This window comes from Drosophila kikkawai, chromosome 3L (genome assembly GCF_030179895.1).
Source record: "Drosophila kikkawai strain 14028-0561.14 chromosome 3L, DkikHiC1v2, whole genome shotgun sequence".
NCBI lineage: Eukaryota > Metazoa > Arthropoda > Insecta > Diptera > Drosophilidae > Drosophila > Drosophila kikkawai.
Window position 1 is genome coordinate 18879268 of NC_091730.1, and position 27484 is coordinate 18906751.

A 27484-nucleotide genomic window follows, 5' to 3' on the forward strand; every position below is an offset into this window, starting at 1 on the left:
GATACAATATTTATTAAAGAAAGTAATTACTTTGCCTACTTGTCATTTGCGTAACGATTTAAATACCTAAAAGACGCATAAAATAAGAAATAGACATTTATAAATACACTCTACATTAAATTATTATATCTTAAATATTTTATAATCCATTAATTTAGTGTTATTTGACAAATAAAATGAACAAAACCAATTAAATTTCCAAATAAATCTCATCTTTCCGCGTGTCATGCCATCCAGACCTGTGTCATCCAACCAAATCAGCGAGCTTTTTTCCGCAAGCCTACCGTATGTCTGCTACCGATAAATCCAGTTATCGAGTGCCTATTGTTTTTGTTTGTTCTGTTTTGGGTTAAATTTGTTATTTTCGCGTAAAAAAAAGTGTTTAAAAGTGCGGTATTCGCGTTTAAAATCGAAATGGAACTGCCGAAAGAGTTGTCCGTTGCCGAGATACGCAACTACATGCTGGCGAACGACTGCAAAGTGACAAATCATGCGCTGGTCAAGCATTTCAAGAAATTTCTCACGCACCCGCAAACGCAAAGTGAGTCACTTTCGGGGCTTAGAAAACCTGTTGAATCAGAAAAGTTAAAATAAGTTACTAAAGCTAAATGCATCACTTAATTGCCCCTTTGCAGATGAGGCTCGCAAGCGTTTTAAGACCTATGTGACCCTGCTGTCCACCATAAAGAACGAAAACAATCAGAAGTTCTTGATACTGCGCAAAAAGTATGTGAACGAGTGCCCCTCGGATGAGGTTGCCGAGCGGGCTGTGGCCGCCGCCTCTAGTGCCCCGGAGCCCTCGAGTCCCGGCGGCGCTTCCCTAAACTTTGACTCACCCATGAGGCAGCCACCGCCTTACAAGAACCCACCGATGGTCACATCTCCGCCAGTATCAGCGCCAGCTCCAGCTCCACCGCCGCCTGTGCCGGCAGCCACTGGAGTAACTGTGAACAAGGAGCACCAGGAGAGCTACAAGGATTGCGTCAACGAATTCACGGCTGCCATAACACGCATCGATCCCAGGCGCCTGGAGAGGCAGGAATCAACGAAAGCCGTGGAGCCGGAACCCATTCCACAGCAGGCCACACGTTCCAATTCCATTGATGAGGCCTTGGCCAACAAGGAGAACATTCCACGCTTCTCCTTCTCCTCTGGTGCCTCCACGGACAGCAGCTCCAATGAAAAGCCGGAGCTGGCTGACGAAACAAAGCCAGAGGGTGGCGGCGGTGGCACTGGTGAAGCGGCCGAGAATCCCATGAGCGTAAAGGAGGCCACGCGCAAGTTCAACCGGATGGCATCCGAAGAGGAGGCCAAAATCATATCGCCGCCAGCCAAGAAGAAGCCAGAGAAGGTGAGTGACGAGAACTGGTTTAGAGGGGCATTAGCCGACATGCGGGTGCTGGAGAGGGTGCGGTTGCAAGTGCGGGTGCTTAGGAGTCGGAGTCGGAGCCCTTCTTCACAAGCGTTCTATTTCCTGTATGTGTGTGTGTGTCAGTGGGAAGATTCGCCTGGGAGACAATTCAAAAATGCGACCTTTTTTGCAGAGGTTTTAAGTTGTGATTAATTATGGTCGCATAGCTATGAATATTATCATATTTTCAAGAAGAACTAGAGGAGTTTAGACACTTTTTATACTTGGGTTTTAAGCTTCAATGAAGGCCTAAACAGGGTCTTATTAAAAGCAAGTTCTGCTGAGTAAATCCTTTTGAAATGGTTCCCATCATTGCATAATTTCAAATGTTATTCCGCTACAAATCAAAGCTTAGATTAGATCTGGCGGCCCTTGAAACCCCGAGCAATTATTGTCAATGCATCAGTGGCTGTCCCAGGCTTGTTTTTTTTTTCTTCTGGGACACCTCAAGTGGAACTGCTGGCTACGTTTGGTTACTTCGGTTGGTCACCCAACTGTCTGTCAGTTCCCAGAGCCTTGTCACGAATTGCCACCAGCACAGCTCGCCAGCTCGAATTGAATAAATCCATTAATTTTATTAGTGGACAATATAAATGTAAGTCTCATAAAACTACATGCGCCTGCATCGTTCGTTCCGTTCGCTTTCTGTCCACTTTTTTTTTGTTTGTGTCCCCGCTGGAGAACGGACTGGAGAGCTGATGCCCGACATGTGTACGTACATGTGCGGACACATGTACTCCGATTCCGAATCCGAGTTCGAGCCCGATGTGTTTAGTAACTTTGTTCCATCAAACTGCCCATGACGACACTTCTCGCTGGCACTTAGGCCAAGCGGGTGTTTGTTGCTCACTCTCTGCAGGCTCTGTTTTTCTGCCGTTTCCTTTTTTATTTTCGTTGATACCCCAAAAGCCTATTATGTGTACGTTAGTACATATCGAGTACAAGCCAGGAATAAGTTACGTGAGAAATTTTGTGTGTGGCCAATAAATGCATGGATGCCAGGTTAACACTTGGGAAAATAGATGAGGTTTAAATTTGAGCATATTTTTAACAGATTTTTGGGATAACTTTTACAATCACAAAAATTAATTTAAAGGGCTCTATTCCTTTGCTTTAAATTATGACAAGTTTTTTCTTAAAGAGGTTCAAGAGCAATATTTAATTTAATAATGTAACAATATTAATAATGTTAATATTTATAATCTCTACTGAGATTTTAGACTTGAAGTAAAACTAGAACGGAACTAAGTCCAAAGTGCACAAGCAGCCCCTCAGCATCGGGGCACTTATTATTTCCCGAATTGTTGATAATCTCTATGAAAACTTAATTTAAAACTCAATATAAAACCAAAAACAGCCATAAACCCCCTAAAAACATTCTCAGTTTAAAATTTTCCAAAAAAATTAGACCATCTCAATTATCAGGCAAGGGAAACCTTCAACACTTCATCGAATGAAATCCACTCAACTGCCGGAAGATGGATACATATATAATTTGTTGCATGTTCTCCTTCTTAGATTCTAATTTGGAAATATCAATCTCGGGGAGCGGCGAGCATGTGGCAGTGGAATTTGTCAAGCGTTACGAAGGAACCGTTTCTTCGTTTCTTAGTTAATGCTACAAGGCTATAGTAGTGCAATTGGGCCCGAGTTGTCAAACAACTGTCAACCACTTAGGCCTGTCAATCACGCAATTTGGAGTTGAAACGAATATATATCCCCAGTGCATAAATCATCCGAATCTGTCTGTGAGACGGATGGTGTCATCCCTTTAGGAACATGCTTAGAGGAAGCGATGCTCCTCCGCGCAGCGTCAACAGCAGTGGATGTACGTCAAACTGGGATTGTCAACGGCACGGCAGGCACGTCAGATGCTATAAAATCCCACTAAAACATAGGGAAGCGAACTTAAGTGCCTATTTGTACAGACATTCGGACATGGAAAAATCAAACTCCTCTTTGTCCTTAAATATATATGGGAATCTATTTCAAAGCATCACAGCCGCCGCAACTTTGATTTTCTCACGTATTTCATGTTTTTGGATTTACACTTTCCTTAAAAATACAGAAATTAACTTTAAATCAAAGGGGATATGAGTCAAGAACTTGGAAAGTGGTTCTTTAGATGAAAATTTAGATTCCCCGAAATAAGTTTGCATACGCCAGTCCCTTGTTTTTTCCCCAAGTCATTATTAATTTGTCTGAAACATGAATATAGCAAATAGAAAGGTGGCTATCATCATTCACTTGATACGAATCGGGCTTGATAGCTCTTATTCAGACCACTGCGGGTTAAGGAAAGTATCTGTAAGCGCTTACAGCTTGTTAACAAATTGATTCGCTAACAAGACACACCATCATTCCGAGTGGCGCCAACCGTCTTCACGCAATTATTAAAATTCAGTTGTAAACAATATATATTGGGATAGGTTTGATGGATGCCCCAAAAAAAGAAAATAACTAATCATCGCAAACCGTAAAAGAAAGTGGCTGGTCATCGAGGAGGGATTCCTCTGATATATTCTAATTCATGGGATTTTTTTCCAACGTGACCAAATTCCCAACGAAAACTAAAAAAAACTGGGGAGCAAGTGGCTTAGATCCATCATGATGAACCGTGAAATTTTTGGCGTTGCAACTGTAATTGTGCGACCCCTCTCATAGTCTTGGCTGATCAATTAAATTCGTTTCGATCGTTTTTAATTAGCTCGATGATTTAGCATTTTGTACGCTCACTCAGCACCGTTGTGCGCTGGCAAAGGATTGATTAATTTACGCCCCCAAAGCGGACTTGAAATGTTTTTTTTATTTAAATAACTAATATTGATAGAAGTAACTTGAGTTTGTTAACCAATTTTGATTGATGAAATGGAAAAGGTTAAGGGGAAATACCATTATATAAAATGATGTTATTGGATAGAGGCTAAAACTAATGAACTATATTTTTTGGAAAGGTCTTTTGGCCACCTTGAATAGTGAAATTCCTGGAATAACAAAGGTTGTAAGAAAAAGTTTAACAAAAATATTAGAAAGGGTTTTATAAATATTTTAGCTTAAGTAATGATTATTAATATACATTTTTAAAACGAAAGTCGCCTTAGTTTTGATAGGTTGGAACTTTAACTTGTTTTATTCTCTATTTCTTCCATTTTACCTTGAAGTAAACCTTCAAAATGAAATACCTCTTTTATCCCAACTAGAAAAACTAAAGCAAAACTTACCCCTATGTCCTGTGTTCCGTCTGATTTTAATTTAAACCCCCCAACATCATTACAAATATATACTTTAAAGCAAATCTCAAACCTACAGCCCCGTGGCAGCATCAAACAGACCGCATATATATCCTTATTAAAATCGGAGGCACCTCCTGTGTGTGTGTGTCCCAGAATGCATATAAAACTGCCAGATCCGACCCACATTGGGAATGGGAATGGGAATAAAGAGAGAGGGCGTGGCAGGGACGAACCGAACCTGAACCCGTGGCGCAAAAACCCTTTGCATAAAACAAGTTGGTGAAACATGTTAACATAGCCAATAAGCAGCAATAGAAATTAGTTAGGCAAAGCCATTCTCATCACGGCCATGGCAGCCCACAAAGGACCCAATTAAAAATGTAAGGAAACAAACCAAAAGTTGTTATTGCTGTTAAACAACAACGGACTGTGTCCCGAAGCGGTTGAATTTACAACAGCAACAATCTCTCTCTCTCCCTCTCTCTGCCACCGATGTGGAGCGCCGACAGTGCCACACCCACAACCCATTCCCCACACACACACAACCTCGAGTGACAGAATGGACGGATCCCCGGACCCTGGAAATGGCAAACACGACCATTTTGTGGGCATTCGCTCCTAAAGGTAAGACTCGCCGGGGCCAAACGTAAACACTGAAGGGACATGGCCCAGACCCCGTATCAACCCAGGAACCAGAACTCAGACCCGAGCTCAGCCGGGACCCAGCCAGAGAACCCATGGCCAGTCCACCAGTCCGCATCCAGACAAAGGACAACGGCCAGCTGTGTGATATAATATCGGGCATAAAGGGACACGGGACATAAGAAAACTGGCCAACAAACAAGCGATTGGGGAGGACGAGTGTGGCCGGGGCGATATCTATAGACAAGGGCAACCGGTGCTCAACCCCCCAAAAGTCCCCGTCCGGGATTCAAAGTTGGAGTTCGAGTCAGAGTTCCAGTCCGAGTTGTTGCTCCGGGTTTTTCCTAGTTTTTTTTTTTTTTTTAATTTTTCCTTTATTTTGTGTTGCGAAAGCCATAAAAAGCAACATACCATCGAAATGGAGCACTTGGGGGTGAATGCAGTTGGGGAAAAATATGATTACTTATTTTTAAAAGGTTTTTTTGCTTTTATATATTTGAATATTTAAGGGTTACAAGGTTTAAAAAATATTTTAATGACTTATTATTAAACTAATAGACATTCTGACTCCAAAAGAAAAATGTTCCTAGTTGCAGACAAAACTAAACAATACCCCCAATTATCCTTGTTATCCTCCTCCTTAATTGGTTAATATTCCCAATAATTTCTATTTGCAAACTTGAAACCCTCAAGCTGAGGGTGAATTTTGCAACATCTTTATATTTTTTCCTAGTGTGGTGGGCGGTTCGCTTTTGGGTTCAACTCGGTTGGTTTGGGGTCCTGTTTTGGGTTGGGCTCTTTTGTTTAGCATTGACATGGCCACTTTGCCAGGGGGCACTGCGTCTCAATGTTTGTACTGTTCTGCGATGTTCTGCTCCTGTTTCTGCTCCTGTTACGCCTGTCGCCTCGTCCGACTCGCCTTCCAGAATGCCATAATGCTCGACTGCTCGGCATTTGCAAATGGCGACCACCCTTACCTGGGGAAAATCGGTGCCCCGTTCGCCACCCGCTGGCTGTAATTGGAAAAACGTGAGCACTTCGGGAGTCAAGTGGCGTGTAAATAAACGAGCGAACGAAGGCGCTGAATGGGAGAGTGAGAGATCCTGGCACGCGTTCTGCGCATCCTGCGGCCAAATGCGGCATTCAAATGTCGTCGTTGTATTTATTAGCTATGTAATGTTAGGCCGGGATAATAAAGGCCGACAAAGAGTGGGTGATGTTGTTCAGGTAAAGTTCGGGGACCAGGCACTGGGAATGGGAAATGCTGCACTCCTTGTTAGGGCCGCGAACATTACGCGAATGGATAATTAGTTGCCGAAAATGTGTTGCTCGCTCGTAAATATGAGGCACACATGTCGGCTGCTGTTCTTATTGTCGCGGGCACATGTGTTCGGAAACCCCCATCCCCGTCCACCATTCCCTCATCCGCATCCGTAAATTCCCATCTCCTCGGAAACCCCATCCCCCTCTTAATCATTAGAGGGCTCATTATCAGCAGCCGAGTTTTGCGGATGCGGGTGGGTATGGGTAAAAGTAGACACCCTCCCGCCCACCTTCAGGCATAAAAAACTCCGTAAATCAACGAACCAAAAAACAAGCAACTTTATTTTTACCGGGAGATCCTCGAGAGCAAGGAAAGAAAGGCATACATATGTACCCATCGCAGTCTCTGCCTTAAGCACGCGCCTAATAAATAAAAATTATTACCTTCATAATTAGTGGAGGAACATGGCAATGGCGCCGTCGAATGCGTGAGCATAATTACCATCCAGCTTTTACGCCCGTGTCTCTGCACCCTCGCAAACAACACACATCCCCCAACCGAAATCACATCCCCCAATATCTCGGTGCCATCTTATTTAGACACTGGGAAAAATATGGAGAATAATTTACATAACTTGGAAATTATTATAAACTGTTAATATGAATTTTTTAAACTATGCAAATAGAAAAGGGATGAACATTACAAGAGAATTTGTAGAAACTTGTAATTTTCTAAGCTAAGAGTTTTTTTTCCTCGCGCTTTTGCGTTAAAATTCTCAAGTAGTTTTTCCTATGGCATTTTTGTACACCTTTATCTTCTTTTTATGTTAAAACCAAGATATTAGGGATATGGCATTTTGTCTTTAATATCTATTCTATTTAGCAATAATATAGTGCATTCGAATTCTTAAGGATTTTTCTGGGTATGTTTTTACTAAGATTTTCCGTTGAAATTTTAAGTTATTAGCAGACGAATTTTAGTTATTAGTTTTTGTAAATTTTGTTCGGGTTTATCATAGACCTAGAGACTTTACAATCAATCTCTTTCTTATTAATTTATTTTTCCCAGTGCAACTGGGCCCCGCCTCCAAGTTCCACATCCACATCCATATCCATAACCATATGCACATCCATCGGATGCCACACACAGGGATTGTGGGGCAATGTTACCCGCTCGCTAGTGTGTATGAGTGTGTGCGAGTTGGGTAAATTAGAATCGTATATTCCGGGAGGCGACGACTGTGTTGGCGTTAATGCTCTCAATGGGCTTTCTATGTTTTATTCCCGCTTCGTGCCGATGTTTTTCGTTTTTGGTTTTCTATATTTTTTTTTTTTTTTGTTTTTTGTTTTCGTTTTCGGCCCGCCCCCGCCAAGTCGTAGACAAAGTGGCAGAAACATGCATAATTAATTTATGCCCCCTCCGCAAGCTCTGCTCTCCCCCCTCACTCACCATCTTTTTCTCTCTGTTTCTTTCAGCAATTAATCGAGGAGAAGGACTCACCGGAGGTTACACTGTCGCATCCCAAGGCTAAGGAGTGGATCGTCTCGATGGCAAAGGCTAATTACCAGGAGCTAGCCAAGATGGCCAGCGAGTTCCCGGAACTGGTTAAGCTGCAGGTAAGCCGCCGCCGATCTTCTCCCAGACACTAGACATTAGACACTGGCCACCACTTTCCACCCACGTTGTGCCACTAACAAATGCGACAAGTACGAACTATTCATAAGCATTAATTACGACAAATTAAGCAGCAACGCGTTGTTTTTGCCATGTCGAACAACACTTAAAAATGCGAGGAAAATATAATAACGACAGCCGAGGGACAGGGGCGTGGTAAGGCGGCAAACCAGGGGGAAAAGGGGGGCCGTTTGTCGCATAGCGAACAACTGGCAACTGGCAAGCAACGCCAGCCAAGGCGACAATTAATTGTGAAATATGTTTTCAGCATTTTTAGCACTTGTAGCGCATGTTAAGAAGTGGGCGTGAGCACAACTCCGTCGGCCATAGGCCTAACTATCACTATAAAGACATAGATATAGACGTAGACACAGAGACAGGGTCCAGCCGCCATTGGACACAACCACTGACGAGTGAGGGATCCCCGGAAGAAGTCGAGGATGAGAAGGCAACTGACACAATACAAGCTATTTCCATTTCAAAATTTGCAAAGATTTTTCACTGCCTAATTGTGTGTTTCAGCATAATTGGTTAGGAATAAAATTTAAGGATTTTAAGCCATGGAGAAACATGATTTTTATCGGGGTCTTACATCATTTTATTTGTTTATTTGATTTTATTTACCATTAAGTGATTTTTTTGGCTGAATTTGGATAGTTCTTTTACCAATTGATTAAATTTTTGTAGGACCCGTTCTGCTTTTTAAAAAGTTTTTAATTTTAACTAATTAAATCTAGTATATATTACTAGTAATAGTAGGGGTTAATGAGAACTGAAGGCTAAAATCTTCCGATTTTGAATACTTGTTTAAAGTGTTTCTCAAATATAAAAAAAGTAGAATACTTGCAATAAAAAAACGTAATTTAATTACTTAAGTTATCAAAAAGAATTTATTTACATTTTTCAAACATTTTAAATTGTTTCGGTTGATTTTTCGCTATAATTTATGTAGTTATTCTTTTTAGAGGCATATTTCTTGATTTATCCCCCTTTTTCAAACTTCACCCCTCAAAAAATAGAATAGAATTTTAAAATTATTACCTGAGCTTATTTTAAGAATTGTTAATTGTTGGTAATCAAAAATGTTTTGACACAATATTCGGAGGCAGCCAGCGTAACTTATTGCGATGAAGAAATTTTGGTATTAAAGGATCATAAATTAAAAATAACAAGAGCTGGATTTTCCATGACTCTATAATTTATAGAAGAAAATGCCACAGGGTATGCCGTGACTAACAAAATATTCTAATACAGATTTATACTATATTAAAAAAATATTTTAGATATTAGAAAACTCGTCAATTGATTAATATAATATACAATATAAATTAATTTACTTAATCTACAATAGTTAGTTTTTAAAAAGTCTCACTTTAAAGTATCCAACAGTGGTATTCCCTAGTCCATCAAAGACTAGAGCTGTTTTTTACACTTATTTATGACATGCGTGTGACCCCACTCAAAATTGGGGGAAAGTCGAGCCCCAATACCCGAGGGTCGCCGCAAATGAGACATGGAAAAATGGCTTCGCTCGCGACATCTCGAGATTGGGATTGAGGGGGGTTTCGTGCGGGCTCTTTCAGTGTGAGAACTCAATACGATCTGCGCCAGATTTGCCTTTTGCCCGTCCCTGTGCCAGTGCCAGTGGTGTCTCTCAATTAGACGGCGTTTTCGGAGCTGCCGTCCCTGGGTATTTATGTCCCACATATCCAACGCCGCTGATACTGGGGCGTCGGCCCCGTTGCAAGATGATTTATGCCGTCCGCAGAGGAACATGGGCATAAGCATGGGCACATGGGCCCATGGGCGTGGTAGCTGCTGCGGTATCCGTGGTATATTATGATGCCCCCGAGCGGACTAATTGCCGTACAAATGCACTGTTCCCGGAAATAATGAATTCCGCACACTCGGCTGCATGCGCGTACATGGACGAGTATGCGAATGCAAATCTTGAGGGCCATAAGTGCAATCAATTAATGAGCCAGCGCCCCCCCGGATGAGCAACTGCCAACTGGCAGCTCATTTTGCGGCGCTTCCAATTCCTTGAATCACTGAAATCGCAACGAGACGGAAATAGCCATAAATCAGAGTGGGATTGCCACTTAACCTAATGCCTCAAGTTCCACTGAGAAGACCCCGAAAAAAAAAATAAAAAAGAAATTAACAATTAATTCGCTTCATTTGCTGAATGAGAAACCAACTAAATAATTTGATTTTTCGTTGAAACTGTGTGTGTTTACAAGCAATTTGTGATTTAATAGGTTGTTTTTCTGAGGGTTTAATTAAATAAAAAACTAAATAGTAAGATTATTTTTTTAAATATGTTCTTGTAAAATATTTTAAACTTTAATATGAAACTTATAATTTAGAAATAGAATAGTTTTCTATAGGGTTTAATTATATATTTTAATTTATCCCTTGAAACTCTGCAAGTAAAAACTTTATCTTTGACAAACTTCACTTAAAAATAAATTACTTTTGTAGAAAATACATTTATAAATCATTTGAAAACTATATTTAAATACCTAAAATTCTTCTAAAAAAATCTCTTACTAGTCGTAAAGTGAAAATATTATAAGAATCAAATTTTTGTATTTCTTTTTTAATTAAATTTATACCTTGAAACCCCAATCTTTCCCATGATTCCCCTTAAAATAATATTATTCCTAATACTCGACTGCCCAAAAATTAGTTTTTAAACAAACTTAAAACATATTCCAAGTGAAATCTGCCACGGACCCTAAAAAGTTATGCTGATAGATTCAGTTACACTTGTATGTCGACAGGATTATGTATTTACATAGTACACACTGTTCACACTCTCTCAGGCCGGCCATTTACATATGTACGCGTATGTAAATAAAATGGGCGAGAACTGTGGGGAGAAACTCCAAATAAATATTCCCCAGTCATCGGGCAACACAACATGAAAATACAAAAAAAAAGAGAAATATTTTTAATTTGAATAAGTAATTCGTACAACGGGCCAAAATCAAAAAAGAAACAACTCGAAACAAATGCGAAACAAGGAAAATTCAATTTACCCGCATGTCAAACCGAATTGCCGGCTAGGTCAAACACGTTGATGGATGGATGAAATGGATGGAATGGAATGGATGCATGGCTGGCGGAGAATATAGGGAGAGGCTACTGGGGGTACTGGAAAGGTAAAGGCAACGGCAACACCAACATCACGGCACCAGCAACGTCGACAAGCTTAAATTGCAAAACGGTGCATGCTTGTCTATTTGGGGCGGTCCCACCGCCCCTACCGAAATCGGATAGACTGGACCGGCGGACGGGGAAACAATAGACAAGCCCGCGCTCAGGTTGTGAAGGTCCAACCCACACGCACAGAGCGAAAAAAGTGGGTAATAATCAGAATCAGATATCTGAAAATTCATTTTAAAATTAATTAAAAAATTCAAAGCAATAATTTCGGATAAAATACCAAAAAGTTAGAAGTTTAAATTTAATTAAAGAAAATGAATCTATGCAAGACTAAAATTCCCAATTACGAACTCAGCCACAAACTGTTATACATAAAACCAAGAAAAGTGTTAGAACAGTCAGCTGAATTTGAACTAATGGGTTAACTTGGTGAAAACTTAAGCCTGTTTACCAAAGGATGAGGCCTCAAATTAGCCATACATTTTCACAAAAATAATTATACAATTTCCTGTTAACAAATCGCTTTTTAAAAATAAATACTTTTTAAGAATTAAGACCCTAACCTGAAGAAAGAAATCATCAACTCTTGTTTTCTCTAAAAAGAATCAACAATTAAAAATTATTCTGACTTCCAAATGATTAAATTTTTGATACAGCATTTCAAAAGCTATACTTTTACCCAGAATTTTAATTTAAAAACCCACTCAATTTCTTACTGTGCAAAACAGGAACACCTGAATGTGCAAAAGGAGCAGCTTCTACGCCAGGGAAAAAATATATGTACATATATATAACCTGGTAAAAGTACACACACAAGCCGAAGTTTTTAATTAATACAAAACTTGTAACATTTTATAAGTCGCTCGCTACTACATATTAGCAGCGGCCGGCGTTTTGAATATATATGCACATACTGATACCTTCCGCCTATGTGGCTTTTATGCCCGTTGGTACAAGGGCATTCCATCAACCCCCAGTCCAAACCCGATCGAAAAACATTAGCCACTCTGGATTGGCTCGGGATGTGAATGTGGATGTGGATGGCATGCCCAGGTGGACTATTTAACCGAATTCAAATGTGCATGTCCGTTTACACAGAGTCATGTCCATGACTGTGCATCCATCTAACCCGTGGTGCGGCGGCAATGGTGAACGGTGACCGGTGCCGGTGCCGGTGACGGTGCCATGTTGCCAGTGCTTGATTGCTGATGTCGTATGCCAGAAATTTAATTAAACTTGGGATACAAAACAACCTCAAGCGGCTGGACAAGCCCATGTAGATGAGTGCGAGTGCGAGTTCGAATACGAGTAGGACATTTCAGCCAATCGAGGTCCTAGCAATGGCTCTGTATTTAAATATGAACTTGTACAAATTAAGGAAGTTTTTTACTCCAACTAATAATTTTATTTACCATATTTACGACACCTTTTAATTGAATAAACCCCTTGCAAATCACATAAAGTGTAAAGATCTAAGGAGGAGCAGCATCTTCAAAGTCCGTCTGCAGACACTCCGCACATCGTGACCATGAACTTTTCAACAGGTCGTCCACAAAGGCAATAAAACGTCTGACACCTTTGACAGAACAGTAGTCTCTGGCGGCACACTTGGATAGGATATATATAAACTATATATTCCCATGTTGCAACTCCATTTCTATGTGTGTCAGCAGCGTTGGAGGCGCCGCCTAGCCGCCAAGTGGCATATGATTCCCTTCCAGATGAAATGGAAACATCAAACCAAACTCCGAATGTCGGCTTGTGTGAAAGACACTGGCAACTGGGGTGGGATGCATCATTAAATTGAGGTGACAATTCAATCAGCAATCCGGCGAAAACGGCTCCGTCGGCTGTCAAATGAGTGAAGCCTTTCCAGAAATCAAATCAAATGTGTTTACGACCTGCCGCCGCCGCCGGCCATCCCCGGTCCGTCGTCCGCCACGTTGGTGGCTCAATTTTATGTCGCTGCGCAGCTATTAAATTTAATTAGAGCTCTGTGTCGTCGTCCCTGCCGACATATGACGTGGAAATGGGGAAGTGGAAGCGGACTAAAACGCATAAATGTCATCAAAATATTTCCCTGAACAGCAGCGGCTTTGGTATATATATTTAGTTATTCTGCAGTTTAGAGTTCACCCGGTGTCTGTCTTTGCCGGCGAATGGTGGAAATACTGTCGGTTGACATGCGAAAGGATTTCCCTTCTGGGAAAGACCAGAGCAGGGCAAAAGCCGTGGCAGTCATCCGGCCATCGTCACTGATACACTTTCAGACATAAAACCCCCCATTTAATTGTCGTTTGTCGTAAATAGTCTTTGAAGTCATTCCTCTGATTTGGGTCATGAGCTTTGACTGATAGTTGGCGGGGATTGGTTGACTTTTTAGCTAGGATTAAATTGCAGGGATTTGTTGCAGATTTAAGTATGATATTTTATAAATATTTTGTATAGAAGTTGTGTTCTCGTTTAGGTAAAATTCAAATTTATTTATTATTTGTATTTATTTTGTAACCTTTCAACATTAAAACTTTCAAGTTCTTGCCAAGAGTGTCCTTAAAATTCTCAAGAACGAAATCAGCTACACACTGGTATACTACTTTGAGTTTTTAAAGCCAAAGAAACCACATGAAACAGGAATTTCATGCAGCATTTACTACTTATTTAATTAAAAACCAACTTAACTTTTAAAAAAGACTTTCAAAAATATAACAAGGCCATGAACGCCACCGAAAACATGGCAACTCTCCACTCCTGCAGAGCTTCCAACTGTCATCCTTGGTTCAAAGTGACAATTGGATGCGGACTGAGCTGGCGTTCCATTGCTGGAATTCGTCTTTATTATTACGAGTATCCCTGTGGCATTATTGGGTGGCGCTGTTGGCGCCAACATCTTGCACGTTCCAACGGATGTCTTGCCGGGCAGAATGTGGCCAGAATCACCTCTACACGGGTCCGAGCTCCACCGATTGTCTCCACAATTATTGTCATTCACAATTACTGGCTGCTCTCTGCCAAACCAGGCCGAATACCCTACACTCTGTCAATATAAATCGAGCCTTAATTGAATGTAGACGCTAGTGGTCTTGCCATTAAGCAAAAAAAAGTTGAGGCGGTTATGACCAATGCGGCTGGTAATGCAAAGCCATCGAAGAAACTGTTATGACCATTAAGGAGTTACTCGGGGCTAAGAGAGACTTTAGCGTGTTTAGCTCCGTGACTTGGGGACTGGAATTTTTATTTTTGTGCCATCCGAAATCGGCGACATGTCTCGAAAACTCGAAAACGTGAAACCCGGCGATGCTGGGGGCTGCTCCTCGAAGAGGTTCGACCGTCGACGGTCCGACGGTAAAGTAAAGTGTCAGCAAAAACGAAATTGAGCTTATCTGTAAATGCATCGGCGGGAGTTCGTCCAGACTGAAGACGTCCTGTGCTCGCCGGCGACTTGATGCAATCGTGCAGTCGTCAAATTAGCGACATTCGAAAAACTTCCCAGATAACTACTACGAAAAGTCCCAAACGAAAGGCCAAACCAAAACAAAAAGAAGGGAAAATAAAAATAAAACAGAACCTCGGGAGCCTGTAGCCTGGACCGTGCGCATTTTTTTCCCTGCCACAGAACCCACCAGAGATCTGTCACAGGCCCAAAGATCGAGGAAAAAACCAAACCAAGCCAAAAAAAATAAATAAATAAAAACCAAACCAAAGGAAACAAAGCTTTTGGTCCACGACCATTCAGTCCGTTCTACGTGATTTATTTGCTGCCTCAATTGAATTGTTTTGTGGCTGTGTGTGGATCCAGCCTCGACGGGGTCTTTGGGATTCTCCAGCTTCCGCAGAGCACCTACTTTCGCATAGTCAATCAGCAATGCGATTTCTATGACTTGATTGACATTTCATGAGCCGGCCACGGACATCCATTTGCCGCGGTCGCCGCCAGTCGCCAGGAAAATAAAATAAAAATAAACTAAAATAAGGCAAGAGAACAATGGATGTGTGGCAGACAAAGGAGCGAAGCCAGTAAGCGCGTCAAAGTCATTGAGACGATCATCCCGACTGATGATCCTCTGCTGACAATTCCCAAAACGACAAACTCAGGCGCCATGTTAACCACCAAGAAGTCCGGCAGACAATCGCCTCGCCTGGCTGACGAAGATGGATTCCTGATTGACTCTGGCCCGGCCTCCACCATTACCATTGTGTTGCTCCAGAGTCTCTCCACGTTTGATCCGAACGGTACGGAATTGATCTCAGACGATTACAATCGCCCAGGAAGGCGATTGCGAACGCTTTGCATTTTATTAAACACGATCCTTTTGATTATTACGCCCCGTTTTGATGGCCCCGGATCTCGATCTGCGATATCGGTTTGATGGAGGTCATTGCTGCTTTATTTGGACATGCAACTTGTCACGTTTAATGGCATGGACTAAAGGAATAGCGTGTGTGCGCGGGTTCCTACACTTGGAAAATAAATTATGGTTATTTTTTAATGGGGTTTCTATTCTATTATACACTTGAAAAATGTATATGTTTGATTGAGTAAAAAACTATCACATAAATTATGAGCAAAATCTAGATTATAACTAGTAGTTTTTCTGTTCGTTAAATATTAACTGGATAGAGAGAAACTGATCTCTTTTTTAAGATTATAAATATTTTATTCATACTACTCTTAGAGTTTTATGAATTGGTACTTGGTATCCTTTTTTTAGCTTATCAATTTCATTCCAAGATTTTGGGTTTTATATTTTTTTCAAAGTGTTCCAATATATCGCCCGAGTGTGTGAGGTAAACGGCAAAGCAATCAACGCCGATCCCAGCCAAACCGAACGTATGTATATTGATTAGCTTTCGCCTTGGGAGAATCCGTGTTCCTGTCGCAGGCAGTGCCACCGTTCCATGTACTAGCGCCAGCTACCGATTCCTGATTCCCTCTATTCCCGATCCCCGATCCCAGTCTCAGTTGCAGTCCCAATCCCAGTCCCATATTCATTCTCATTCCCATTCCGGATGCCTGTCAGCACCAGAGGGCCCTGCAAATTTGTCAATACGTATATGCCAGCGATGCGCAGAGGGCTCGCCGGGTCATAAATTGTGCAAAATAAATATGAATAATACCGAACGCTGGCCACCGCCACGTACCCTTTGCTCCTCATCTGATCCTACGAGATCCAGAAATCGCCAGCGGCGGCGACCGGGAGGAGGTAGCTGGGATGGGAACCCCACACATTGTTCCGTATACACCTCGGACAAAAGGAGGTGTTGCCTGGTTGTTATGAGTTTTTAAATCCGACTAAGCCCACTCGCCAACATTTATTCGAATTTAATCGATTTTTCAAATTGACTCCGCGCACTCGCCGAGAGAGGGACGCCGCCGTGTAGTGTAAACCCAGTACAGAAATCGCTGACCGCCCATCGGTCCGCCCATATTGGTATTGCTTGTTTGTTTATTTATTTTTCTTATTGTTGTTGTACATTTACTTCTGGGAGATAAAAAATAAACAATTATTTATTGCCCCTATCCTGTGGAGTCAGAGTTTTTGCCCAGCAAAAGCGATGCCTATTCTTCGACTGTGGCCCAAAAAGTAATTAATTCGCTAGGATGGAACGCGTTGAAAAAGTACAAATGAAGGGTTAATTATTTGGTAGATCGTTAAATAAAGTTATATATCTCACATCGGAATGAGAAGGAAATTTGTAAGTTTAAATTTTATTTCAAGTTTTTTACGGTTGGTTTTTCAGTTTACAAATTACAAAGCTATGGTTCTTTGATTAGGAATAAGACTAGACTTTCAAAGATCAGGTTTACTTAAAATAAAATAAAACCCTTATCCGCTTTTGTGGCTGGCTGAAAGGGTTACCCTGCTCCAACACAATTATATAATAGTTTGAAACAATTGAAGTGGGACTTATGCCTGGGCTCACTCTCCTCCAGAGGAAAGGGTGTTAAATTGAACAGGGGACTCGTGCATAATTAATGAGGGAACCAAGGCAGGTGTGCTGGATGCGTAGGACGACAGGCAGCCGTTGCTGCTGTCAAACATGATGACAAAAGATTACAATTCGCAACTTGTGGCAGTTGCTGCCGACCCAAGATTTCCGATGTTAGACTGGCAGGCAGGCAACATGCTTAAAAATTTACATAAAACTTCTGATAATAGTTTTCCCTGCGCCCTGTGGGATTGCTGCTGTTGCTCCTCCTACTCCTCCCACTCCCGCTCCTGCTCCTTGGTTCTGGGTCCATCCTGGGTTCGCACGTTACCTAAAATCCTGGGACTGATGCTGCGATAGCGACATCATAAATTACGAAACTAAACTTTGTGCGAACGGGACGAATGCAGATGGAGAGCTGATGATGAGGACGATGGGACTGGAGCTGAGACCCGGGGTCTCCAGACTAAAGCTGGGCCTGGGATTGGGTTAAAAAAAAAATAAAAAGAAAAAAGAAAGACATGCAACGGGTCGCGATCGCACAGACTCCTCTTCGAAGCAGAAAGAAACCTCTGAAAAAATAAAAGCCATGGTACATTTTTGGGCTGAGTGCAATTGCTTGTCAAACAGAAAAAGGTTACGTTGCCCAAAAAGCCAAAAAATAAGGAAATCAAGAATGCAAAAAGTTCGACTGGTCAACTATGCAAAGAACTCTGGACCGGAAAATGGTCACGGAAATAATCGGACATCAATTAACACGATTTATAAGTTTTAGGTTATTTATGAAGGGGTTTAACTTTTTATTTAATATTATTCCAAGAAGTAAACTCTCTCTGTGGCTTATCAAATCTTAAAGCATAAATTGTTGCAGTCATTGCCCATAAGATTCCCAAGTACACATTCAGCAAAGTTTACGAACAAAAAAGAGTCTGTGAAATTGGGTTTTCTGGTTTGAAACTGAATGATATTTGTTCTAAACAAGAAAGGAAGTTAACTTCGGCACGCCGAAGTTTGTATACCCTTGCAGATTGGTTTTGATGTTTATTTTATAGATTTAAATGCTGAAAACACTCACAAAACAGAGTTTCATTACATTTTACCTGTACTTATTATGTTTACAGTTTGACAGTTACAGTTTTACATTCCCAGCTTTATATATTTTATACATTTTACCGATCGCTTCTATGGCAGCTATAAGATATAGTTGTCCGATTTTTATGAAATTTATACCAAAATTCTAGAATAATAAAAAAAAACTTATATCTCAGAGTAAATAAAAATGCGTTGAAAACAACGAAGCTATAATTTTATTTCTATTAATTTCCCGATCGTTCCTATGGCAGCTATATCATATAGTCGTCAGATTTTCATAAAATTTTTACCAAAATTCTGGAATATTATAAAATGGCTATATCTCAAAAATGATGCAAAAATATTGAAAAACAGCCAAGTTATAACTTTTTTTCTAAAAATTTATCGAACATTTGTATGGCAGCTATATGATATAGTCGTCCGATCCGGCCCGTTCCGACATATATAGCAGTGAGAGCATATAGAAGACTATATGCAAAGTTTTATTCAGATAGCTTTAAAACTGAGGGACTAGTTTGCGTAGAAACAGACAGACGGACAGACAGACAGACGGACAGGCAGACAGACGGACAGACGGACATGGCTAGATCGACTCGGCTGTTGATGCTGATCAAGAATATATATACTTTATAGGGTCGGAAACGTCTCCTTCACTGCGTTGCAAACTTCTGACTGAAATTATAATACCCTGCAAGGGTATAAAATGCATGATCCTTGTTTTCAGACAAATTCTTAGTGAGATTTTGATATACATTAGATTTAATTTAGATAATAAAACTATATATTATCTATTTATCTTATCAATCAAATCAATTGAAAGCCTATACATTTACTTCTTATTGTATTTATTAATTAAATAACAATAAGATTTAGTTATTAAAACATCAAACCAAATAATAAATAAATAAAGAGATGGCTAGTACATTTAATAAATGTTATAGAAAATATTTTACTAAATGTTTCAATTATCCAAAAATCAATTAAAATCAGTTTCCGAAACCTCTCCTAAATTGCCACCATTTTTCAGTTAATCATTGAGGCAAGCGTTAATCTCGGTTGCTTTATTTAAGCATTCGCCAATTACTCAATGGCCGCTTTATCGGGAATTCAATAATTAATTAGCAAAATTAACAAACGATTACGGAGTCGTGGACGGCGGCGGCGGTGGAGCCCACGATTCGCGAAAGGAGCAAAGGAGTCGCGACGGCCGCGAATAACAAAATTCTGTTAGTCACGCATGCTAATCTTCGTGTTGTCTCAAAAACTGGCAACTGGTGAAGTTTGCAGCACAAGTTGCAAGTTACCAGTTGCCAACCTTAAAGGCGGCAGCAGCGGAAACGACAAGGCCAGCAGCAGCGGCCACCACCGTCGTCGACGGCTGCTTCTGCGGCTGCAACCTGGATCATGAGGAGAATGGTGGATGGAGAATGGAGGCCAGAGGATGGAGACTGGAGGATCCACCACCACGCTATCGATACTGCATTGTTAGGGCCCGAAACAAATGATTATGGCGGGGCCTATTTGGGGGTAATCGTGTCGTCTGGGCAGGAGCCACCAGTCTCTCTCTCTCTCTCGCTCTGATCTTCTGCAGAGGCCCTCTCGTGAGCCTGTGTTGGGTCCTTTTCGGATCCCAATTGCTGCCGCCGCCGCGGCTTTACTATATGCCTAGAATAATTAAAGACGCTGCCACGTTTTTGGGTTAATTATGCTTGCGACAGGGCCAAAGGAGAGACACTGAGACAAAATTGGGATTAAAGGGATTTTGTTATAGAAAACATAGGCTCAATGATAAAAATAATCTCTCAATAAATACATAATAATTCAACAATTGAAAATTATTAATTACATTGTCAGTTTATTATTTGAATCAGCTCAACAAAAGCAATTGCAAGATTATATTCCTTTTATAAATTGAATAATAGAGGCAATTGTATTTGCTTTTAAAACACTGTACTATCCAAAACTAGAATCCATTTCCTCCACTTCATTGAAATGTTTTCTGCTGAAAGGTTGAAATCTTTTAAGAAACCCTTTTAGGGACTCACAGCTATTTCTCTTTCTGTGCTTAGCCCCTTGTTCAGTGGCTCAAATTAAATACGCCATTTAATAAATATGGTGGCCATTATCGGATAAGCTTCTGGATCTTTTACTTAAACATGTCACTTCGCATTAATCTGGACTCTGTCCGGGGGCCGGCAAAATCTGGCAACAGGTAAAGGAATGGAGGAGAACGGATCCAGTCTGGGGGCCACACGCAGCGCCTGATGTTGTGATGTGATGTTCGCATGCGCAACGCCAGTGGCTGACCTGATGGACTGGACGGGTCTCTTCTGGCTTGGTCTGTGCCCTGGTCTGGCTCACCTCGAACCGCGAGACCAGACCTGGGATCTGGGATCTGGCATCTCCGATCTACGGCCCGAGGTCTGGGGCCTGCCACAGAATCGAGATTATCATAAATAATGTGGAGTAACAGTTCCACGCGCGCTCTCAGCTACTAGGATGGCCATGCCCATTTGTTGCACGTTCCGCGTCCGCGGTTGATTTCCCAGAAAGGATGAGGAGATGAGGTCACTGTGGCCCGCTCTGTCTTAATGACGTCTAATTTGTCATCGTTGAGGAACTAATTTTTTAGCCCGCTGATATAAGCCCAATAGAGCGCTACCTGTCTTGAGAACACGAACGGGCTCCGAACCGAACCGAGTTGAGATTTCTGCGTAAGTTTCGAAACTGCGGTGGGACCCTTGGGTTTGGGCCTTAGCTGGGGTATTGGCCCAGTACTATATACCATATGTATATATGTATATCTTGGCGATGGAGACGCATTTACATAGCCATAGTTCGTGGAATATCAAGTATTTCCATTTAGTCGCTTAAAAGGAAACCCAAAACCAAAACCAAGCCCGCGATAAGATAAAGCTGTTTTTTGTTTTGTTTTTTGCTTAAACAAAATTTTCTCTGTAATTTTAAAAGGGCCTCTGGTGGTAAAAAATTTAAAATTCGGTGTGAAATCTATCTGGTCTGTGTAATTTGACAATTTATTTTATGATGATGCAGCCACCGCAACTAATTTACATTTTTGGCTACAAAATGAAAACATTATATTCAAATTACGCATTTATAAATTGCAGATTTCTCAGAAGGATGGTTTTATAGGGTTTAACTTTGTTGTTTAAACCCTTTTCTGACCTTGTTAAATGGTCTTTAAAGCTGATGATATTAATAAGTATAAATTACAAGGCTTTTAGAGTCATATCTTGAGGGAACTTACAGTAGAATTATTCAATTTAACTTTTAAAAGGGCTTAATTAAAATTGGGATTTCATAAGAAACCAGAATAATAGTTATTTGTAGTTCAACAAAATATAGTCTAAAATAAATATAAATAAAAAAGAGTTATTTTATTTTACATTTTTATAATCATTTAGTTTTAAAAGCCATGAATAAGTATAGGAATTTCATAAACTATCAACCATAATTTGTAGCCCCTAAGTCTGTATTTAGACAAGGAAAAAGTTTGTTAACATGACTTTTAAAAATATTTAATAAATTTTAAAAGAAGTTATCTCAAAATGACAAGGCAAACCTTGAGGAACTGAAAAAAATATTTGCTGTGTGTTGACTTATCTTGAAACTGAAGGTTATTAGTCAAGAGTATATTCCCTCAAGACGCAAAAATATTTTTTAAAAATTATATAACTACTTTTAAGAGATTGCAAACTACTTTTAAGAAGACTTTTGTTTAAATAAATTACCGCTTTATTTGGGAAGCCAGGTAATGCCATATTACCATTGTTTTTCAACTATTAAATTAAATTATATATATATAATTATTATATAAAATATTATAAACTAGTCAAATAAAAGAATCATTTCTCAATTTAAGATACATACCATAACATTTTAAATAAACTTATTAACGAGTTCGTCAATCGATAGAAAACCCATTTCAGACAGACTTGGCTTTAGATAAATTATGACATAATATATTATTTATTTTAAAATTAATCCGTTTTTAGATGCATAAAATCCCATTTGTAAAATGCAGTATTTAAAGCCTAAATGCAACTCCATTTTGGGGCATTACTATCGGCCGTGTTCTGGATAGGAAAAACAAGATACACCCCGCCGCAAATTGGCTAAGCGGCGGCGGGTAATGGCAGGCGGCAGGAGAGGTGCATGTTCTACCGATTAACATATCCGGCGCTTATACCTGTGCACATTTGTACATAGCCACAAACATTCAGTTTGCTTTTATATATGCGAATGGTATGACTGCCTCTTTTTGTTGTGCTTTTTTGTAGCGTCTGCCTAGCGCCATCTGATTGTCTGGCTGCATGTTCGCCGGCCATATTAATAATTCTCGAGGCGCTTTTTTTGATTTAGGGAGCATTTAAAGCGTGAACGACTGCATCAATAATTTCGCTTGCAATTTTATTGTGCATAAATTTCATTAATTTATAATTTTGGCCGTTGCCGGGCTGCTGCGGCTAACATCCGACCCGCTGATCGCAGTTCGCTGTTTGTTGCTGGTTTGCTGTTGCTGTTTTTTTTTTCTGTTTCTTGTGATTTCTGCTGCCTGCTGCCTCCGCGCGGAGCATGGAGCATGTTGCGCCAATGTGTTGCGCGGTCCGTCGACTGGGGCATAAATTATTTTCCGTAGTTTTGGCAGGCGCCCGATGACCGCGCGCTGCGTAGATCTCGCGATTTCGCGATTGCGCATGAGGTGAGGGTTATTCATTTGCCTGCGTAGTGGACGGACTCCATCCCCAGCACCACCACCGCCAGCATCAGCACGAAGCTTCAGCTTCAGCTCCAACTCCAGCCACGTCTCGTTTCCATCTTCGCCTCGCATCTCTAGGGCCTCTGCTCCTCTTCGGCACAAATCTGTGACCGCCTGTGCCGAAACTCAGGCACTGTGCAAAAAAAAAACTATAAACTTTTAGAAATTATATATTTTAAAGTTTAAATGCTGAATAATGTTATTAATTTAAATTAAAGGTTATGTATGCATCTTTATTTTTTGTCATTTCTAGATAAGATTACAATTGTTTCAGTTTCCTTTTCCCGTGTTTAGTATGTTGCTGAATTCCTACTTGGGAATTTTAGGAGCATTTCCTGTGAAAACTTTTATGCTTTACGTTGGAAGACCTGAGAGGGTTTAATTTATTTAACTCTTTTTCATAATCGAAAGAACTTGAACACCTGAGTTTCAAATCTCGCAATTCCCTTAAGAACCCCTACAATATTTCTCTCAGTGCACACACACATTACTGATGTGGCTGTAGAAGGAGTATATGCAGTTGTTTGCCGGCTGGGAAGTTGTGGATGTTGTTGTCGGATGCTGGGGCAAAGAAGCTGCAGGCTTTCATTGAGGAACTCGCGATTATGCTCGGACTTAAGCTTATGCTGGTTGTATTCCTACTCCGACGCGGACTCATCGAACTCGGGATTCGGACTCGCATTTGTACGAGTATTTTTGGCCGGATCAGAGAGCTCCGAGAGTCCTGCAAGCAACGAAGGCCAGGCGGGCAGGCGGCGAACCCGGCATGTCGCCTGCAAATGTCTTCGGTTTCTGGATGCGCAGTTAATTATAAACGCTTGGACATTTTCGCTTGACTTGGTGCAGCCCAGCTCTTCGCCTCGCTGCGCCGAGTCTCGGTTTGTTTTCATTTCCAGATGCAGATTACATTATGATTTATGCAAAATAGTAAATGCGTCTGATGGCAACATGCGCCAGCTGCCAGACACGAACTCGGGGTTCCTCATTGGCCTCATGTTCGAGTGCAGCCATCGCGATCGGTTTGCAATCGGAATTGGATTTGGAATAGGTGGAGTAGGGATAGGAAATATCGGAATTAGAGGACGGACAGCCAATGCCGAATAACCAAATGGGAGCAGGAGCTGGAGCAGCAGCAGGAGGAGTATTTAGCATCCCCGCGACTTTTATTCGAGGCCAATCGTAAAGCAGCGTCCTCCACTGGCCGCCAATAAATCAGGAGCGCCATGAAGCGGCCTCGTAAAAGTGCTTAAATTAATCATCCCGAATGTGTGTCCCAGGGTTTACGATCCGGCCCCGTGGGGCGTCGCCCCGAGGGAGCAACAGGTTGCCCCCGCTAAGCGCCATCCATCCCGATCATAGGCACCATAAACTTGGCCCTAACTGCCCTCGGGATGGCTGGCATTTTGCATAACGAGACATGTATGTCCGGCTAGCACCACTATCTGTGTATCTGTATCGGCATCTGAACTTGTATCTGCATCTGCATCGGCTTGAGAACAACCACAAGCCCTGTCGTCGCCGGAATGTCCAAGAGGAAATGGCCAAGGCGCTTTATTAAATACTCACTTTGATTTACTGGTCCAGCCCGGACAAACGGAAAATTGCACATGAAATTGCATTGTTATTACATGTTTGGGTCAGCGCAAATTAAATTCCATATATACCCTATATATTCCATATAGAAAAGCAATCTGCCACAGCCCGGCGTCGAGTGTATTTATTTTACAGAGATCGCGTACGTGACAAGATGGCCGGGACAAGATGTTTAACAGCGAAAATGTGGTGCAAGTTTCCTGAAAGAAGAAGGCATCCAGGATCGGGACAGCTCTCTGGTCTCTGGGCTACCCGAAATGCACTCAGAATCGCTATTAAATTAGTTTAGTGGCATTTAACTTAATCGCCTACAAGGGAGTTAAAATTTCCCGGGTACGGTGTGTTGTGGTGTCTGCTTGGTTTCTCGGTTTCTTGGTTTTCAGCTCCGAGAGTCTCGAGACCAAAAATTGGGCGGACGTGATTCGATTTTAAAGAAGCTCCCTGGCCTGATGATGGCAACAAGTGCTTTCGTCTTAATATCTTTGAATAGGCCACTCTCTCGGTGATGGCCCTCTTGGCAGGCAGCGCGGCATTAAGGCCTAACTGCTCACGTCATCACCCAGCGCATAGCCGAACCAGCCAAGACACCGATACCCGCATTGGCCAAATTGAGTTGTGCATCAAAAAAGCGACGGGTCCCCGGGGAAAAGTGCAACTGAACTGCATCGTGATGTCAGCAATGTGATACTGCTGCAGCTTCATCTCCTCCAGGTTCTCCTCATCGCGCTCCTTCGATACCGATATTCCTGATGCGTATTGCCTGCTTAGTCCATATTCTTTGCATAAATCTCACCGATGTCCCCGCTCCAAGGACCGGGGCTTGTAATTAAATTGCGACACGAGGCAGCTAATGGCGCCACAACATAGATTCGCAGGCAAACAAGCAGCCGGCATATGCATACAGACATGCACTGCGAAAAATAAATTAAATTAAAAATTGGAGAAAATGTTGTTACTTAAAAAAATAAATAAGTTTGTCCAGGGATGCCAAAAATCCACGTTTTAATGGATTCAAAAACAATTTACCATGATTTTAGGGCTTACGATATGGAAAATCAAACTTCATTTCATATTTTTAACTTATTTAAAATCCAAAGACATTTTTTTTACGGTCCTAATAGTTTAAAAATCGAGAAATCTGTTTTATAAAATACTTTGGGATATTGCTTTAGTTGATTTAAAATCCATAGGAATTTTTGATCTATTTTAAATGTTAAACAATCAAGAAATCCATTTTTGGACATTGTTTTCATAGAATTACAATCGCTGGGAATTTGGTGGAACACTCTTGATAGGATAAGGTGTTGATAAATCTAAAAATCTCTCTATAATCGTAGGAATTCTGCATAATTAATAAATTCATTTAAATCCTTTTTAAAAGTCAAAGCCCAAACCACACGAAATGCTGCACCTTTAATCGTATTTTGAAGATTTGATCAACCACGACTTCCTTAAAGGCTTAAGAACGAGGCTAGAGTAGGGTTACTAAAACACTTCAAGTTTCAAGTAGTTTTCTTTTGAAACTTTTTCGTCTAGTGCACTCCCAGAAAGCCGGCCAGCAAGATGCTCATGACAAAGCGACGGGGACACGACCTCAGCGTACAGGGCACGTTTCTCAATGAAATTCCAGACCGCTCTCGTCGAGCGTTTCTGTGTGTTCCAGCGTTGTCTGCCTCGGTCATCAAATATAGGACTGGGAACTGGCACTGGCGCTGGCGATGGAGTCGGATGAAGTCGAAGATGGGAGCCACAAAAAGTACTATGCTACTTGGGCGGCGGCGACACGAAATGAGCGGCAGCAGTAGCCACCGCGGTTAATTAATTCTGCATGAAATTTAAGGCTTTTCTTTTTTTTTTGCTGGGTCATACATATATGGCGAGTCATTGTCGCCGATGAGACGCTGGCCAGGATGTTGGCCACGTTGCTGCACGTACACAGTCTGTGGATCTGGATCTGTATCTGTATCTGGATGTGGATGTGGATGTGTCCCCCAGTGCTTGCTAATCAGCCGCACCTCATCACAGACGGGGCAAATCAAGTCATTAAGTTTAACCAGAGTGCCAAATGGAGCAAATAATGTGGCCAGCGGCGTCCTCGGCGTAGTTGGGATGCGCCGTATCGTCTTGGGGGTTCGGCGCAGTAAAAAAAATCTCTCAATTAGTCAAACAATTAAATCAGCTATCGATCCCAACTTGAACTGATTCCCCATGCAGGCTTTACGCATTTAATTATGCTCTTCATTTCACAGGCTTTTCCAGGGCAGAAAAAATGGTAAAAAGATGCCTTACTTGCCTCACATCTTAATTGTCTCTAGATGGGAAAAAAGGGCAACAAAAAGGGGAGAAATCTGAGCTGGAAATGGTTCATAAAAATAAGAATAAGAACTCCCCTTAATAACATACAATTAGTAATTAAATATTTCATAAGATATTTATATTTAATCACTTATAAATATAGTTTTCTATTTTTATAAATCAAAATACTTATATATATTTCCCTTTTTTTTACTTTCAGTGTCCAGCCACGGTAAGTTTTTTAATATCTCAAGTAATTCAAATATATTTAAGCCTTTTTTGCTTGTAATTTATACAAATTAATAACTATTTGGAGTGCATAAATTAATAACAAAATGATTACCAAGCATACAAACCGTTTTCACGTTATAAAACAAAACAATTGACACGTTTAATACTTC

General features: G+C 41.1%; 1 protein-coding gene across 1 annotated transcript; it reads left to right on the forward strand.

Annotated features, from left to right (window-relative positions):
• The first annotated feature begins 307 nt into the window (after positions 1–307).
• LOC138927864 (ankyrin repeat domain-containing protein SOWAHB-like) lies at positions 308–27449 on the forward strand. Its single transcript, XM_070284948.1, has 4 exons — positions 308–541; positions 636–1351; positions 8026–8166; positions 27304–27449. The coding sequence occupies exons 1-4, from the start codon at positions 415–417 to the stop codon at positions 27370–27372; spliced, it is 1053 nt and encodes a 350-aa protein (XP_070141049.1). The 5' UTR covers positions 308–414; the 3' UTR covers positions 27373–27449.
• Positions 27450–27484: the final 35 nt, after the last annotated feature.

Coding starts and splice junctions, on each gene's coding strand:
- LOC138927864 (XM_070284948.1), top strand. CDS start 415: ATGGAACTGCCGAAAGAGTTGTCCGTTGCCGAGATACGCAACTACATG. Junction 1,352..8,025: donor CCAAGAAGAAGCCAGAGAAG/GTGAGTGACGAG, acceptor TGTTTCTTTCAG/CAATTAATCGAGGAGAAGGA. Junction 8,167..27,303: donor CGGAACTGGTTAAGCTGCAG/GTAAGCCGCCGC, acceptor TTTTACTTTCAG/TGTCCAGCCACGGTAAGTTT.